At 36.5% G+C, this 18782-nt stretch overlaps 1 protein-coding gene across 3 annotated transcripts in view; it reads left to right on the top strand.

Moving 5' to 3' along the window:
• MAGI2 (membrane associated guanylate kinase, WW and PDZ domain containing 2) overlaps window positions 1-18782 on the top strand; it is a 1542253-nt gene that overhangs the window by 1054634 nt on the left and 468837 nt on the right. For all 3 annotated transcript variants that reach the window (XM_036247106.1, XM_036247104.1, XM_036247105.1), the window contains exon 5: window positions 16204-16414. In XM_036247106.1, the coding sequence (XP_036102999.1) occupies window positions 16204-16414 (211 nt within the window). The remainder of the gene's footprint in view (window positions 1-16203; window positions 16415-18782) is intronic.

The following is an 18782-nucleotide window of genomic DNA, read 5'->3' as shown; positions in this document are numbered from 1 at the left end:
TGTTGCTTATCTCTTGCTGCTTTTAGGATTCTCTCTTTGTCTTTAATTTTTGGCATTTTGATTACTATGTGTCTTGGTATGGGCATGTTTGGGTTCTTTTTACTTGGGTTCTCTGTGCTACTTGAATTTGAATGCCTTGTTCCTTCACCAAATTAGGGAAGTTTTCTGTCACTATTTCTTCAAATATATTCTCTAACCCTTGCTCACTTTCTTCCTCTTCGCGGACTCCTAAGAGCTGGGAGCAGCACCCTCAGGTTACACTCCCAAGCCATTGTGAGTGTTTCCAGTTGTCCCACAGTTCTCTTAAGCTGTCTTCCTGTTTTTTAATTTTTTTTTTCCTTTTGGTTTTCTGATTGTTTGACTTTTTCTACCCTGTCTTCTAATTCACTTATCCGGTCCTCAGCTTCCTCTACTCTGCTATTTAAACTTTGCAATGTTCTTTATTTCTGCTATTTCATTCTTCATTTCTTCTCGGTGGTTTTTAATTTCTAACTGGTTGATTTTCAACATTTCTATGTGTTTACTCATGGTGCTCATGTCCTTACACATGCCGTTGAGCTTCCTCAAGATCGTGGCTCTGAATTCTAGTTCTGTTAACTTGCTTAACTGCACCTCATTTATCTCATCTTCGGTGGAGGTCTCTTGTTCTTTCATTTGGCTTTTGTTTCTGTGTTTCACCATTTTAGCTATCACAGTGGGCTTTGGAGCTTGCCAAATTTTCCCTGTGGGTGTTGGTGTTCTGCTGTTTGTGGCTCCCTCTCCTGTGTTTGGATGAGCCATGGAGGACCCAAGTTAAACACGACTGTCATGTCTTACTTACTGGTTAGAGTTGCTAGCCCAGGGATGGTACAGTTATCCTCTAGCTTTTTGCCTGGAGGCTATCAGTAGTGGTTACCTGAAGAGCCTTGGCTTCTCAGTTGAATTAAAAACTCCCTCTTGTGCTCAGCATAAGGGAATTTCCCAAGGGTGGGGCAGGTGCTGGTTGTTATTGGGCCCCAATTTGTATTTCAATGGCCACCAGGTGTGATTGAATCTCAGAGGGAGGTGCTGCAGCCTATCCCCAGAGCCCTGGGAAGGAGTAAGATGACCACAGTGCTGCATGGCTACAACTCAGCAATAGCTCTGAGCACTCTCCAAATCCCGAGTTTCCCCCACAGTTCCAGTCCAGTCTTCCCTCCCTCTGCTGGAGCCCATGGTGAGTAGCTGTGGCTATTTTAGCCTCTGTCCCAGCTCTGCGCTGTGGAGCCACTTGGAAGTATAACCCGAGGGTGATGCTCACAGCTTAGGCCGCTGCTCACAGCTAAGGCCGCTGCTCACAGCTAAGGCCACTGCAGACCGTGGGATCCCCGCCCCCCTCTTGCATCTCTGCGAGCCTACCTGGATTGAGTCAGTGTCCCTGGTTATGTGGTCGTCCAAACTGCTTTTCTGTTGCTTTTTCCTGATGATTTGTCTTTTTGTTGTAATTCCAGTTTGGTCCTGGGAGATGGTCTGTGTAGCTTCCATTTACTCTGCCGCCATTTTGGAATTCCCCTCTCCAGTTTATTGGTTTTAATTTTGACATATCAAGCAATTCATGAACTTCCTCAATTTTTTGTTTCACTTTTACAATATTAATAGCAATATATTGAATGATTTGAACCTCTTAGAAGGTATTATTATTTTTAATAATATGAATATCATTTTGTAAAGTTCTGAGGTCATTAATTATATTAGATAAAAATCTATACTTAGAAATCTTACTATACTCGCAAATTTGTAAGTAGAGGTGGTATCATATGATTTAGTTATCAACTTCAATGAATAGTCTTCAAGATGACTACAGCCATATAATGCCCATATATTTCTCTGACTACCCTTACTACTCATTCTCTCATTGTAGAGAATGCATTTTTATACATTGATACTTTTAAGGCACCTACACTTGAAAAGGAAAAGACTTGTTATATCTCTAATTTATGATCATTCATGTCACATATATAAAGAATATTAAATAGATATAAAATGTGTTTGTGCAAGGTATTAGTTTGCTGTTTTCTTATGTTTATTACTAATAGAATGCTAAGTTTTTATTCATAAAATATTTCTTTCATAATATCATTGATAATAAATGTTACCAAAACAAAACTATGGCATTCTCTAAGCCTCTTAGCTTGGAGTAAGTTTCCAAAGTTTTGTTTTATTTATTTTTTAAAATAATGACATTTCAGTGGGCATTGAAAATCTAAGGACTAAGTTAAAGCTCTTGAAAATGTTAATACATTCACCTTGCATACATGTTATTCTTAAGATATTTCCTACAACTACTTTGATATCTGTATTTTTGTTTGTAATTATACTGGTACTACAGTGACATAGTACTTGAATTTTCATGCTCAATTATTTTTATCAAAGAAAACTTTCATAAGCTTATTTTTTACCTTCTTTTGTTCATAGTACCTGTAAAATGTTCTTCATGGAACATAAGGAGAACAAAGTCTAATCTGTGCCAATCAAAGTATAAAACCTTAAAAAGTGGTTTTATCTTGATTATTCAGAGCAACATAACTTCATCCATTAATATACTGGTTAAAAACGTATTCTCTTACCCTAGCAGTTATTAACAAATGTAACTTGTTCATTATTAAATGATCTAGTAATTTTCATGGGATTAGATACCTTCTCTGTTTTTGATTCTGAAATACCTTTGTCGAAATATTTACTTTCATCGTGTACTAGATTTAAATTAAGTTCACAGTATACAGTTTTCTAAGTTGATCTTTCATGTAAGAAACACAACTCAGTTGAGAGAAAACACTGTTCACAAAAAAGGAAGTTGGGCATTGAAGAACAGTTACAAAATGTCTTCCTGATTAGCATCTAAGAGTTAACAATGTAAAATATCTGGACTTGGTTAGGCCTGAATTATTGATTTTTATTTCATTTCTACTATGTATAGCGCAAATCAAATGAAGCATTCTTGATCCCCAGATCCTTAAACTAGAAATTTATTTAATTGGGAGGCATAGTAAATCAAGAAAGCACCATTCCCTTCTATTCATACCTTAGACATGAGGCCTAGAATATTTTTATGGCTAGAAACTCTATAAGGGCCCCAAGGAAAATACACTGGCCTAAACTCTTCTTGACCAGCCCTAGCTGTATGACGGTCACTGAACCTGTCGGCCTGAAGGTGCTAGAGAACAACTGTTAGAGACAACTCTGAGATTTCTAGACAGTCAACAGATGCCACAAGCAGTGAGTGGCTCTGAGAGCCCGGCTGGGCAAGTGGCCTTAATATGTCTTTTTCTTTCCCATTTGGGAGGTGAGAGATATGTAAATTATGCATCTCTTCACCCAGTGTTCAAATATGGAGGAAACAGCCCCACACCAGAAAATTGGTCCGTCAGCCTTTATTTGAAATCTTTTGATGACTCCTGTCTTTGAAATGTCTTAGTTTTTCTTTATGTTTATTCATTGTAAACTTCAGGATTTTCTTTGTTCTTCTTTCATATACATTCACCCAATGTTTCACCTTTTGAGACTTATCACGTTTTTCCAAAACAAGATATTTGTCCTGCCTCTGTTCTCTTCCCTTACACATTCACCAAGCATAGTACTCTTCAAACAATACTGAAAAATGGCTGCTTACATTTTAGTTAGCACTGCCCTATATCAACTAAGAGCCTATAATAGCAATTAATATCAGACATAAATTCAAGATCATAAGTACTGTAAACAGTAAGGCAAATTTGAAGGGAAAAGCCTACTGAAGTAACTTTTATTACAAAAAAAGAATTTTATAATGGTAATATAAAAATTAACTTCCGTAGATGCTTACCATGTGCTATGAACTCCCTAACCTCATTATATGTATTAGTTTATTTAATTCTCCTAACAGTCTTAATCTCTAGGTACTTTTTTTATTTTTTATCGTCACCCGAGGACATTTTGCATTTATCTTCAGCTAGAGCGGGAGGGAAAGAGGGAGGAAGAGAGAGAGAAAAACATCAATGTGAGATACATTGAGTGGTTGCCACCCATGCGACCCCAACCAGGGCCGGGGACAAACTGAAACCGAGGTACGGGAACCAAACCCAGGCCTCTCTGGTCCATGGGCGGATGCTCTAACCGCTGAGCCAAACCAGCCAGGGCTCTAGGTAGTATTTTACACATTAGGACACTGAGGTGCACTATAGTTAAATAATTTTCTCAATAACTGTAATTCTTATATAGGAAATCTGAATCTAGAACCCATGTTCTTAGCTGTTATGCTATCCTAAATCTAATATCATCAAAGAGAAGCACAAACATATTTGTTAACAACAGTAAACACATGACCACTATTTTACTATACATCTTTTAAAGTGACACTTTAAATTTCTACCTACAAAATCATGTATAAGTGAACTTATTTCCCTCTATAAATATAAAAATTCCTTATTTTATAATATATATATTTTATAAAATATATATTTTTATAATATATATATTTTTTATAATATCTATATATTTTTATAATATATATATTTATATATATATATATACATATAAAACCACAAAACCTACTGATCTTTAACTCTTTGTATTCTTTACCAAAAAGAACTGTTGCCCTGCCGGTGTGGCTCAGTGGTTGAGCATCGACCCATGCATCAAGAGGTTTGCCAGTTCGATTCCTGGTCAGGGCTCATGCCCAGGTTGTGGGCTAAATCCTCAGTAGGGGGCATGCAGGAGGCAACCAAATGATGTTCTCTCTCATCAATGTTTCTATCTCTCTCCCTCTCCCTTCCTCTCTCTTTAAAATCAATAAAGAAAACATAAATAAATAAATAAATAAATAAATAAATAACTGTGTTTTTTTAGGTAAATAAAGGTTTTAGAGGGGTCCTCAATTTACCTCTGTCACTCATTTTAGTCATCATTTCTCCTTTGAACTGTAGTTTATAGCTAGAACTATATATTTCTTTTTTTCTCAGACCGTATCTATGTAAAGTCAATGACCACTTTTAAATATGTATTTTCCGCATGAAGTTCTACTAACATATTCAATGAAAATTCACATAACATGTGAATATTCATTTTATGCTGGGTTCCTCCTTTTTGCTCAGAATTACATCAGACACGTGGATTTAGCCCATATCACCTAGAAAAGACATACAGTGATCTTTCAGTGTCTCAAATCAGAATGTTTCTCTCTGTGACATGTATTATTTCTAATCTCATTATCATCATATTTACTTAATGAATGAGATGCTGAAATTTAGCTTAAGGTGCTTAAATAAGGTAATATTTCATTTAGTAGCGTAGTTGAGATCTGGACACCCGAAAAGCTGAAGCTATTCTGGGCTGTTAACCATGCTAAGGACAGAATGACTCCTGGCCTCCATAAGGTAAATCATGACTGTGCAGCTCAGTGTATTTCATCTACATTGTATTCCATTATATTCATCCTTCACTGGGTTCATAGCAGTGGTGTTAGATCTAATGCTTACAAGGATGATATATACTACATCATCTTAGAAAATCTGTCTTTAAACTGATAGTTAAAATTCATATGCCCAGAAAACCTTCCCTTGATATTAACCTTACCTATATTTAGACATCTTTATCTTGTTAGAGTTGACATCCAGCCCCATGGCTTCAAATAGATTTGCCTGCAGCCTTCACTTCCTCGTATGTTCCAGGGCCATATTTCTTACTACTGCTCACTGAACTGCCCCACCTAAGCATCTCTTCAGTTTAAATGCAATATTCCACTTAAACTCTTCTCCCATAAAACAGACAAGCAAACCAACTCACAAAGTCCTTTACCTAATTTTTTAAATTTCTCTTTTTACCCAGATAGCTGAGAGTTATGTTTGATTCTTCTCTCCTCCCTACCCCCCGCTTAATATTTATTAAGGAATATAAAAGATCACTAGTTCTTCAGTTTTTGTCTCTTCCTTCCAAATTTTCCTGCCCATCCTAAATTATCACCTCATTTGTACATCACAGTCTCCTAACCTACCTTCTTCCAGGATCCATCTCTATCAAATTACCTGTTATTCTTTGATTCATTAAAGATTTGTTGAATATGCACTTGGTAAAGTATTTATCCTTCTCAAAACTTCAGTAAGCTTCTATTCCTGCTGATTCAAACTTTTTGGACAACCACTCGGGTCCTCCCACATTTGACTGCAATATCTCTGTTAGTTTTGGGTCCCCTACTGCCCCACTCTCTTCTCTACATTCCATACTCGTAAAACACCTGCTCCTGTCTGATAAGGCCTTGGTCACCAATTTGAACCTCATATTCTTTTATTCAAATTCAATTCAATTTTTTATATTCTCTCAAAATCATTTGTTGACTTCCCATAATGAAACGTTGAGACTGTTCATCTCTGAATTATTGAAGTACAGATTACAATTTTTATTCATGTGGAAGGTATTGGTTAACCTGGTTCTTGTAGGTAACTTTTCATAATGTGCATGTCTGGCATCCCCACACATACTGTAAACATTGTTAGGACAAGGACCACTTCTCCTTCTCTGTTTACCTATCTCAGTGATTAGTCAATATCTTTAAATATTTAAAGCTCTTAGTAAATATTTATTTTTTAGTCAACCATACCTCTAGAGAAAGTCAAAGTTGTACTATATTAACATGATTAGATGTATTTCACCCTCATTTTATGCTATTCCATGTCTTCAACATGCAGAGTTTCTAAGTTTGAAACATAAAAATTCTTATCTTACATTTCTTCAAATGTTATTTTAAAACTCAAGAATGTTATGCAGAAGTATATTTTTCAAAATATATTCTTAGAGTTGAAAAGTATTCAATCTCTCTGTAAAAATACCAAAATAGATCAGTGGTTAATAGATGAAAAGAATTTTCTATAAGATTGAATTTTTCTGAAGAAAAGCAAATCCTATAAACCACAGTAATTGGGTTAAGCTTTCTTGGATTTCTTTTATTTCATGAATTATCTGCTCAACTTTTCCGGAAAGTAATTCACTATTATATTGTAGCTTCCCCTCATCAGCTATTAGTAAGCCTAGTGCAAAGAATTAGAAATGCACATATATTTTAAAGGCAGCTAAATCTTTCTGTTAATACACACACACACAATACCGGGAGGAACAGGGCCCGTGAGAGCTACCTTCGCCAACAAAGGGAATACAGTATGTGTACACAGAGCTGCCTTCTCCAGGCCCCCAAGCCTGCAATTAGTGCAAATGAACTGCATCTCCCAGAGAGCAAACAGAGTGTCCCTTATGTGATCACCGAGTATCCTCAGCAATGATCTCAGTTCACCATTAGGGACCTGTGTCCAGGTCCTGTGCCGCTTGGCACGCTGACTGTGCATGTACCATCAGTCCTGGGTCTGTGAATGAGGCCCTGTCACTGTCAAGAGAATTATGTCCTCCGTAGTGAATCTCGCTGTTTTCCTGTGAATAATAGCCCACTCTGAAACCACCCAATGCCTATCCCCTGCTCACTTTTGTGTGGGTTCACAGAGACTGTGATGTGTGTATCCACTCAGATTTATATAGATAGATTTTTTTTTTTTTGAGGAAACTTAATTTTATGATCTTATTCCCAAACACAATACCGGGTTTTATCTCTCCATTGGAGAGGCAAATTCTGGTGCTATTGTAAATTAGCTATTCCATTTTTAAATGGGAGATATTCTATCATTTCTTAAAAGAACTATTTGAAAGTTAAAACTGCCCTAATTGTAAAATGTTCTTATTATACAAGTGTGACTATAAAGTAACAAGATAATCATGTTAAATTTGTGGTTATGAACCATAGTAGTAATTATAACTACACGACTGTGAGAAAATGAAATCACTACCAGTTGCAGGAATGTCCCTTTAAATCAAGGCATTCTCACTTTGCAAGTAAACTGAAAACAATGCATTATTTAAACCCCTTCTTGCTTTCAAAACTGATTCAGCATTTTGGGGATCTTGCACTCAAATTTTGTGGAGAATGACTTCCTACTTTGAGAGTTTATATGATGTGTGGGAGAGAGATCTGAAACATGAACGAGGAATGCAGAACAAGGACAGCCAGGATGGCATTGAGGTTTGAGCAGCACTTACAGAAAGCCAGTGGACTAGTTGAGTCCAAGCTTATTTCTAATTATAGCCATCCATTTTCTCTAGGTCTAATCTTCACCCTGTGTTCTATTTTCTTACCTCATATTTCTCCTCATAGAGGTGATTATAATTTTGGGGTGAAATCTCAGACTGCTGTGGTTATTTCTGGCTGACCTTCATCTCTGAAAAGAGGTCTCTTGATAAGGTCTGTCTGCACACTCATTCTTTCTACATAGCTCCATTGCTGGGAGTAGCACACTTACCTTTTTCCTCCTAATTGACTTCTTTTAAAAATGTAAATGTTATGACTTTTCAAAGAAATAAAAGCAACAATTTTCTATCTAGCTTCAAAACATTATACTTCCTCATTTTAAAGGATGGCAATTTCAGAAAGCTGAATATCAACTATATGCCTTGACTATGTCAAATAAAAATATGGATAAGGTATAAAATAGACATTCTTCTTGAAATGGTTTTACCTTGGTTTCTGATTATTCTTTAATGAAACCAGGTAGGGACATTCAAAACCTCAGCATACTGATTTATCATTAGATTTGCATCCCAAATCAATGTGTTAGATACTGCTGGGGCAATAAACATGTAAGCAAATGGCATGGCTACTATATATATTGTTGTAATATCCAAACCTTAGACTAGACCACAGCTATAGAATTAAGTGAACTGGACTGAATACAAAAATACATACATTTAAATATCTTCCAAGTAAATGGCTTTCGGTCCCACTGTTCTCTGAGAATCTTGGAGGTCTTCTGAATTTCTTATGGGAAGAAGAAAATCATCAAAACCACTGGGTTAGGAAACATGAAAGAAATTATATTTCTCAATTCTCTGCAACAATAAAAGTATACATAAAATGTTTACTTTTTAAGATTTTTTACTTTTTTTTTTTTTATCCTCACCCGAGGACATGTTTCTATATTTTGTTCAGATAGAGCGGGAGGGAGAAAGAGAGAAACATCGACGTGAAAGGGACATATCGAGTGGTTACCACCCACATGACCCAACCAGGGCTGGGGGCAAACTGCAACTGAGGTACATGCCCTTAGTGGGAACCAAACCCGAGCCTCTCCAGACCACAGGCTGATACTCTAACCGCTGAGCCAAACCGGCCAGGGCAAGATTTTTTTACTTTTAGAGTGAGAAGAAGGAAGAGGGAGAGAGAGAAAAACATCAGTGTGAGAGTGAAACGTTGATCAGCTGCCTCATGCTCACCCCCTTTTGGGGATCCCAGCCCACAACCCAGGCATGTGCCCTGACCAGGAATCCAGCTGACAACATTTCTGTGCATTGGTTGATACCCAACCAACTAAGCCACATGGGCAAGAGCAATACATAGAATGTTTTTTGTTTTATTTTTATCCTCACCTGAGGACATTTTTCCATTTTCTTGTTCAGATAGAGTGGGAGGGAGAGAGAGAGAAACATCGACGTGAAAGGGACACGAGTGGCTGCCACCTGCACGACCCAACCAGGGCCAGGGACAAACCGCAACCAAGGTACATGCCCTTACCGGGAACCAAGTCCAGGTCTCTCTGGACCGCAGGCCAACACTCTAACCACTGAGCAATCCAGCCAGGACAAAACATAAAAGGTTTTTATTGGTCAACATTTATAAGGCTGTATATTATATGTCTGTTTTGTGTTTCAATATTTCTATAAAATTACTAGGAAATTCAAGAATTCTGGTCAAAGGGGACATTTTTCCATCATTACCATTCTTTAAAAAGAGCTTCCTTCCCTCTTGAAATTAATTTTGTTTTTATTGTTAGTGGGGGTGGGGAGGAACATCGCTCTGCTTAGCAATACATCTAAACAACCTAGAATGCAAAATGCACGGCTCAAAACAAACAAACAAAAAATGCCAGTGTTTGATAAAGTCTGTTCACTTTAGCAGCAAGCATCTTAGGGACAAATTACATTTATATACACTGAAAAAGGGATGTTTAGATTTAACAATAAAACTCTCTGAGAACTGTCTCTTGGAAGAAAAAAAATGAGAATTTTACATGACCACTTCCTAATTCAGAAACAGCTTTGTATCATTATAACAGTGGAACGTATTCATGGGTTATTTGGCTCCTTCTCCATAGACAGAATTAAATAATCTAGGGCTTCTCAAACCACAGATCTGACATACCGGAGATTTACGTGAGGGCACATGGCACTCATACTTCAAGGCTGAACTTCATGGGAGGAGGGGAGTACTGGCAAGAATGGCTACACATGCACCTTTGGTCAGCATGTAAGATCTGTTCTTTCCCGTTCTTTGTCACTAACAGTCTGTTCTGGTGGTACATCCAGACAATGGAATGGTAGTCAATGCTAAAAAGAGATGACCCATAAAGCCATTAAGAGACACCAAGTGAACTTAAATGCACATTACTAAGTGAAAGAAGCCAATCAGGCTCTGTACTACATGACATTCTGGAAAAGGCAACTGTATGGAGACAGTAGAAGCATCAGTGGTTGCCAGGAATTAGAGGGGAGAGAAGGATGAATAGGCAGAGCACAAAGGATTTTTTAGGGTAGTGAAACTACTTTGTGTGATATTATGTTAGATACATGTCATTATACATTTGTCAAAACTTATATATCACCAAGAGTGAAACATAATGTAAACTATGGTTTGGGGGTGACAATGATTTGTCAGTGTGGGTTCCTTGGTTATAACAAATGTACCAATCTGGTGGGGGATATTAATAATGGGCGAGACTATTCATGTGTGGGGGCAGGGAACATGACTCTTCCTGGAATAGGCTCTGTCCCTAATGGGAAGACTGCCTGCTTCAGGGCTGCCTGTGGGTGCATTGACCTGATTCTGGGTCTCACCAGAAGCCCTTGATTCTCCTCATGAACTACATCCCTAGATTAGCTTTTATGAACAGTAAATGTGAAAATGTTATGGTTCTCTATTTGCCTTACTCATTTTTTTCTCTTATTTTGTTAAGACAGAGAAGGCAGAAACCACTTATTTCCCTTTCAGACCAATTCACAATAGCTTGTTAAACAGTTCTTTTTCTCTCTCTCATTAAGCTTTTGTCCAGTATCTTGTGCACTGTAGGTGTTAAATTCATGTCTGATAACGTAATGATTGATCAGCTAAATTAGAAAAAAGTCATGAATGAATACACAAATGAGTTAGATAAACTGGAAGAATGTGGCTCAATAATCTCTGGCATGGTAATACATATAATTAGACATCTCCAAAGACTCTACACTTTTTTTCACAAGATGTGTCTTACGTTTACATTTCTCTTGAAAATATAATAGTATTATATATTCAAAGAAAAAAGTTTGTTTGTTTATAGCTAAGTATCTTGAATGAGTTCTCTGTCAGTATATTCTATATTTTCTTTTTATTCATTCTCTAGTCCAGTCCAACTTGGCTTCCTCACCCACCACTCCACTATAACTACTCCCTAACTGGTAGCTAATGTCACCAGTGACCTTCATGTCATTAGTTTAAAGAGATGTTTTGTCCTTATCTTGCTGGACTGTTTAGAAGCTTTGCCCACAGTAAAGTGTTTCATCATTTCCTTCTGTTTGTCTTCAATGACATGAAGACCAACTGTTTCTCCTGTTAGTTCCCTGGCTCCTCTTTTTTTTTTTTTCCTTTTTATCCTCACCCGAGGACATTTTTGCATTTATCTATCTCCAGATACAGTGGGAGGGAGAGAGGGCAGAAGAGAGAGAGAGAAACATCGATGTGAAAGAGACACATTGAATGGTTGCCACCCACGTGACCCCAACCGGGGCCGGGGACAAACTGCAACCGAGGTACGTGCCCTTAGCGGGAACCGAACCCGGGCCTCTCTGGTTCATGGGCCCACACTTTAACCGCTGAGCCAAACTGGCCAGGGCTGGCTCCTCTTTCTTGATCATTCTCCCACTGACTACAAAATGTTAGAGTTCCTCAGACAGCTGCTCTAGGGATTCTTGTTTCCACATACCCACTATCTCTAGGCAATTTCATTCCCTCCTGTGGCTTATATTATAATACAATCTAGCCATACGCTGTTATCTTTCAAGTTGATTCTCTCCAGCCAAGATCTCTCTGATATGACATCTCCATTGTGAATTTGGCATGGACCTCTATCTCAGTGTGCCAGAAGCTATACCCACAGTCTCCCCTACTCTCCTCAGAGTACTGCTCCTCCTATTCTCTTATCTCAGTGACTAGCTTTGCCACTAACTGGTTTTAACATGATTTCTCATTTTTCCTCATCTGTCCAGTTGTTTTAAAAATCATACCAAATCTACACTCTAAATATTTTTTCAGTTCACTTTGTTCCATGCCCATGACACCATCATCTCTTGTCTGGAACATAAATTAGCTCCCCATTGGTCTTTACATATCTATACTTGTCACTCTCAAGCCCCCAGAATAGTTAAGGTGACCTTTGTGCAGAATGAAAATCGAATTGTCATTCCCTTGATTAAGACACATAAATACCTTCTCATTGCTCCCAGGATACACTCTCAAATTCTGAGTATGCCTCCCAAGACCCACTCCTTTTTTTTTAATCTATTTTTTTCTTCTTTACCTTCCTCTGAAAGAAATCTCTGAACTCTCTTTTCAAGTTTCACACTTGATAGCACATTTAAAAAATGCTTTTCTTGACTCTTTAAATGAGATTAGGCATATGCACATACATAAAACCTCATCTTGTCCTTTGGTGGCCATCATTACACTTAAAGTTGTTTAAAGACTACACATCTTGATGTATCTTGAGTTCGATGAGCGCAGGGATTGTGCCTCTCTTGTTCAGTCTTCTGTCCTCGGTGTCTGACATGAATTGAGTGCTTAACAAATATTGATTAAGTGAATACTGAATAAATGAATATGTTCACAGTATGACTTTGCATTTTAACTTTCAAATGCAACATGACATTTGAAAATACCTGAAAATGGTTCATTTCATGTATTGGTAATTAAATGTTGTAATAAAGCACAGCTAAGATGATTTAAAGGAAGTAATTGTGCCCTTTTCTTGCTGCTTCTTTCCTGTACAATTTGCAAAAGTCAAATCTGTATGAGGAATCATCTGGTAGACTGCATCACTAAGGCCATATTTTTTTTCATAAAGTCTTCATTTTAAGGGCAAAACAATGAAGGACTGTAAAGTGTTCTTGAACTTTGTATTTCATAAAGATAACTTTAATATCGCTTTTGGAGATTGATACATATGCAGAAAATTGATCCAAAAATTTTACTGATACAAAGATGATATTCTACTTAAATTTACTCATTTTAATAATGAGCATAATGGTATGGAAAGAAAACTTTTCCTGTCCCCATCCAAATTTACTTTACTTAGGTAAAGTTGAAAATCTGTTGTACATTCCTCCATCTAGTTTTCATGCTCATATAATCAAATACAAAATTATATGCATATATCTAGCTTTATGTTTGCTGGATTTTTAAAAAAATAGCCTTAACAATATATATTACTCCGCAACTTGAATTACTCTTCGAATAGTAATAATTTTCCAGGTCAATAGATACAAATCTAATTTGTTGTTTTTACAGATTTGATTTATTGTTTTTACACTATGTAGTTTTTCATGGTAATGATAACCACAATTTATTTAATCACGTTCTCATTGATGGGCAATCAAAACATTTTTAGAGCTTTGCTACTGCAAACAATGCTGTAATAAATATTATTATATAGGTATACTTATACACTACCACCTTTATTTCTAGAGGATATATTCTCAAAGTGGGATTATGAAGTCTAAGTATGTTTATATTTGCATATGTATATCTCTTAATGTTAATGACTACTGATTAAGTTCCCAAAAAATTGTAGAATTTCTTATTTCCAAGATGGCTAATTTATCTTCACATTAACATTACATACCAGTTGTGCCCTCCTTCTAGTTTCTGGGTTAAGCTGTCTCCATCTCATTTCTGCTATTAGAAAGCCATAGTGACCCTCACTGCAGGCCGGCTGGATTGGTTCTCTACTCTTAGCTACTTTCCAAGTTTCTCACTGGAGCACATTTGGACTTCTGGATGACATCAATAACACAAGGAAGTTTTGGGAGTAGTATTTGCCAAATGTTTTCACTCCATCATTTTTCTGGTTTGATCTCCTAATGGACATGTGAAGCCACTCTGCAGGAAATATTCCTCCTAAGTCTGAACTTAGACCATCTGCTTTTGGCTCCCTTGACCTTTTCTGTGGTTTTCCTCTTCTTACCACCACCACCACACCATACCCCAGACGAAAACCTAAAGATATTGATGTCGAATCCCTGAATGAAACAGGGATATCTAAACATTTCTTTGAATTTCTTTTCTAGTCACCATCTTACCTTGCAGGAAATCGCTCCACATTATATCTTCTTATTTATCACAAGAATGTTTTCTTCCTAGATGATACTTGCTCTACTCTTCCCTGAAAAATAAAATTTATAATCTGTCTTTAATTGCAGAAAAGTGAAATGGAAATGAAAAGAACCTGAGTAGCTCAGAGAGAGAGAATATACATTATAAGATATTTTTTAAATATCTCCTTTATACAACAACGTCTACACTTTGACCAAAATGTTTGCCCATCCAATGAGTTAATGGCCTTTAAAATTATCTTGTTTACTCATCCTCTGATACGCCTCCTGATGAAACCTTTAAAATGTGTTTATGTCTCTACCCTCTAGACTGTGAACTTTCCCAAGATAAGGTTTAAAACAAAACTCATATGTTTTCTTTTCAAGAATCTGTCTTTAACGCACTACAGATTTCCAAAAATGTGACTATCCTCCAATTACATTGAACTCTATTTGCAGGATTTATTTATTTTTTTAATTTTTATTTTCTTTAGTACTCTCCCTATTTTGAGATCTCTGCTCTGATTCAATCATCATGCATGGTTAGAATAATTCCTCAAATGTTGTCCTGAGATATGTGAGTAGTATGCATTCAGGACTTTTTTTTGCATATTTAAAAGAAACTTTTTTTTGCCTGGATAGATGAATAATACTTTGGCGGAGGAGAAGTCTTGGGTTGCTGTGTTTTTTTTTCTAATGTTACTACATATGTTACCTTATTATCGTTGAGCTTAGTGTATCACAGATGAAAGGTCTGAGGCTCTTCTGTTCCTCTTTTCTTTGTAAGTAATTGTGTTTCTTCAGTGTAGAAGCTGCTAAAGTTGCTTTTTTAAGAGTAGAGTTTGGAAATTTCACCTAAGTGTGAATCTGTCCTCAGATTCAGAGAACCATCCATATGCAGACTGAATGTTAGCTAAATTTTCTTCCTTTTTTTTTTTTTATTGCGTTATTATTTCTTCCCCTTGTGTTCATTCTGGAGTGTGTACTATTTACATGTTGGGATTCTTGAATCTGTCCTCTAACCCTGCTATTATTTCTCTTGTTATATATATCATTTAGGTTTTGCTCTGTTAGATTAGTTTTCTATTGCTGCTGTAACAAATTACCGCAAATGTAATAGCTTAAAGCAATGCAAATTTATCATCTTACTATTCTGTAGGTTAGAAGTCTGACATGGGTCTCACTGGGCTAAAATCAAGGTGTGGGCAGGACTGTGTTCCTTTTGGAGGCTTTAGGAGAGAATCAATTCCCTTGTCTTGCCAGCTTCTGAGGGCACCCACATTTCTTGGCTTGTGGTTGATCCCCTTCTGTCTCCAAAGCCTGCAACAGTGCATCTGTTTGGTCATTCTTTAGTAGTCACATCTCCCTCTAGTCCACTTCTTCTGCCTTCCTCTTACACTTTTAAAAAAATCCTTGTGATTACATTGAGCCCACCTGAATAATTAATCTCCCAATCTCAAATTAAATCATTAATTTGATCAGATCAGCAATCTTTTGCCGTGCTCCAGGGAGTAGGACATGGGCATTCTTAGCGGGTTATTATTCTATCTGTGTTGTGAAATGATGGTCCTCCAATTCAGTAATGAGAAACAAATACTTGAAGGATAGGTAAGAACGATGCATGAAAGGGGACTCCAATAGGCCTAGTGATAATTTTCAGAGCTGTTTATAATTATGCTTTTTCTATTAGCTTTCACAGAGCTTGTTCCCTGATGCAGCATACTCCACACTCATTCAGAAGTTGCTAAGGCTGGAGAATAACCACATGCTCTTGTTTTCTCGTAGAATCCAGTGAACATGAAGACAAGAGTGCAGGTGCCTCAGGGGAGACACCCTCCCAGCCTTATCCTGCACCAGTGTACAGTCAGCCTGAGGAGTTGAAAGAGCAAATGGATGATGCAAAACCAACTAAACCTGAAGACAATGAGGAATCAGACCCATTGCCTGATAACTGGGAAATGGCCTATACAGAGAAGGGTGAAGTCTACTTCATTGAGTGAGTTTCACGCATTTATTTGAACATCACCATAAAGATCATAGCGGTTTATAAATTAATTCGCAAATGGAGATGTGGTGAAAATAAAGTAATGAACTTTATTGTTTCTGGCATTAGTTTCTTTCTTTGTTAGAGAATAATGGGGTAGTGCCTAAATACAGTTAAGGATCCTAAATTATAGCTATAAATTAAAGGCTATTTTAAACAACTTCACTGTAAAATTTATTGCAATAATTGGGAAACGCTTACTCTATTCTTCCAAGATACCCATATAGTTCAAATTTTAAGTAAGATTGCTGGAAACTTCCACCATCATGTTCCATGACTTAACCGGAGGCAGCTATTTTGAGCAAATTCTTGGTGGTCATAAAAGAAAACATTTGACGCATTTGACCCTGGGTTCAGCAGTCAGTAAAATCATTTGTTTTTATATAACTAATCATACTTTTTAAAAAAAAATCCATTTTATTTCTTGCTTACCATTTTTATGACTTGCCAAGGAGACTAAAATGCTAATCCTGAACTCCTTGGTGATACTTTACCCAACCTAATCTTTTCTTTCCTTTGGGACTTTTTTTCCAAACTGAAATTTCTAATATATTTTATTAATATTGTCTAACTTATCTTTTATCTCCTAGAAGTTGAAAAACTTTTTTAAAAAATATGTTTTTATTAATTTTTTTTTAGAGAAAGAGGAAAGGAGAGAGAGATACAAACATCAATGTGAGAGAGAAACATTGATCGGCCGCCTCCTGCACACCCCCAACTGGGGATCGAGCCCACAACCCCGGCATGTGCCCTAACCGGGAATCGAACCAGGACCTTTCAGTCCATGGGAGGACACTCAATCCACTGAGCAACACTGGCCAGGCAGTAGAATAACTTTTTAAAATTGAACTACTAAATTGACAATCTTAGCACAAAATTAAATTGTTGATGTGCATGAAGTAGTCACAGTGTTCATTAGAAAGAATAAAAACAAATATAAATGAACACAACCCTATTGCCTCAAAATTGTATAAGCCTCAAAAATAAAAATTAATAGAAATGGAAGTTTTCAGTGCTGACAGTAGATAAAAATATGTAAACTCTGATTATTCAAGAAAAATATTAAAACTGGATTCCTTTTCCCAACCTGGAGTGATTTGAGACTTAAATCTCCATAGGCAGTACTCAGTTGTGAAATTGAAATGTTACCACATGCCAATATTTAATTCTCACATGAAGGTGGAAACTTTGATACATGTGGCCAAGGGAATACATAATCGTAATTACTTCGCGCTCTGCTTGACTCCTATATGAATGAGAAATGCAGTGTTTTGTGGAAAATGAATTACTGTCATTCACCTTTTGACAAATCTTATAAGTTTTTAAAAATTAAAAATCTCTTATATTACTTTTTGGTTACAATCAATAACCCAAAGTCATCTTCTATCAATTAATTAGAAAACAGAAAGTCATAAAGATTTTTTTCAATGCACATAAATATTTATATCTAAAAACATACTTTTTAAATTATTATTATTGATAAGCACAACATGGAACCACTGTAGACCAGAAGTCAAAATATAAACCCTAGATGTGAGGTCACACATTTATTTTCAGAACAATATTCAGAACAAGAAGACTGATAATATATGCATTTTTGTTATATAAAACATGGGGTGTAAGGCTATGTGGAAATAATCAAAGAAAACCAACATGACAAGTCGATTAAAGAACTGGTTCCTAACAAGGTTTCCAGTAATGCATTTATGAAAATGTTCTTTCTTTGGGATTATAAACATTTTTTTCTTTGAATAGTGTCAGGTTTGGGATTGTGGAGAAAAAGATTTTGGAAGACAGAAATTGTGCTAATGATATATAGTAAGTGATGAGACTTTGTCAGGACTTGGGGGAATCTACCCAAATTATTCCATTAATACCCTAGTCAGTCATCCAGTGTCAGAATTCAAAGACTCAAAAATTTTAGTTTTGCTCCCAAATTTATTGTAAAATTGGGAAAGAGAGAAAAATAGTTATAAAGTTTTAGTCAACAATTTCTGAATTTTGTGATACTATTCAGAGAAGGATATGCTTAGCATAGACTTAAGTAGTAAAAGGAGGTATCACAGATAAGGTATAATAGCATACAGTGGAAAACAGATAGGTAGGATATTTCATGTGTAAGAACTGTTATTACAAAGATTCACTCCCTGGGTGTATGATAAATAGTGAGAAGCCCCCTGACCCTACTAGGAAAGTAGGTTAGTTGGTGAATCCTGAGAAACAATTGCTTAGTTTTGTTTTTGTTTTTTTAATTTTTTTTCTTTATTGATTTTAGAGAGAGAGGGAGAGAGAGATGGAAACATCAATGAGCAAGAACATC

The sequence above is a fragment of the Molossus molossus genome, unplaced genomic scaffold, assembly GCF_014108415.1.
Source record: "Molossus molossus isolate mMolMol1 unplaced genomic scaffold, mMolMol1.p scaffold_m16_p_7, whole genome shotgun sequence".
NCBI lineage: Eukaryota > Metazoa > Chordata > Mammalia > Chiroptera > Molossidae > Molossus > Molossus molossus.
This window is presented reverse-complemented; position numbering and strand designations above follow the sequence as displayed.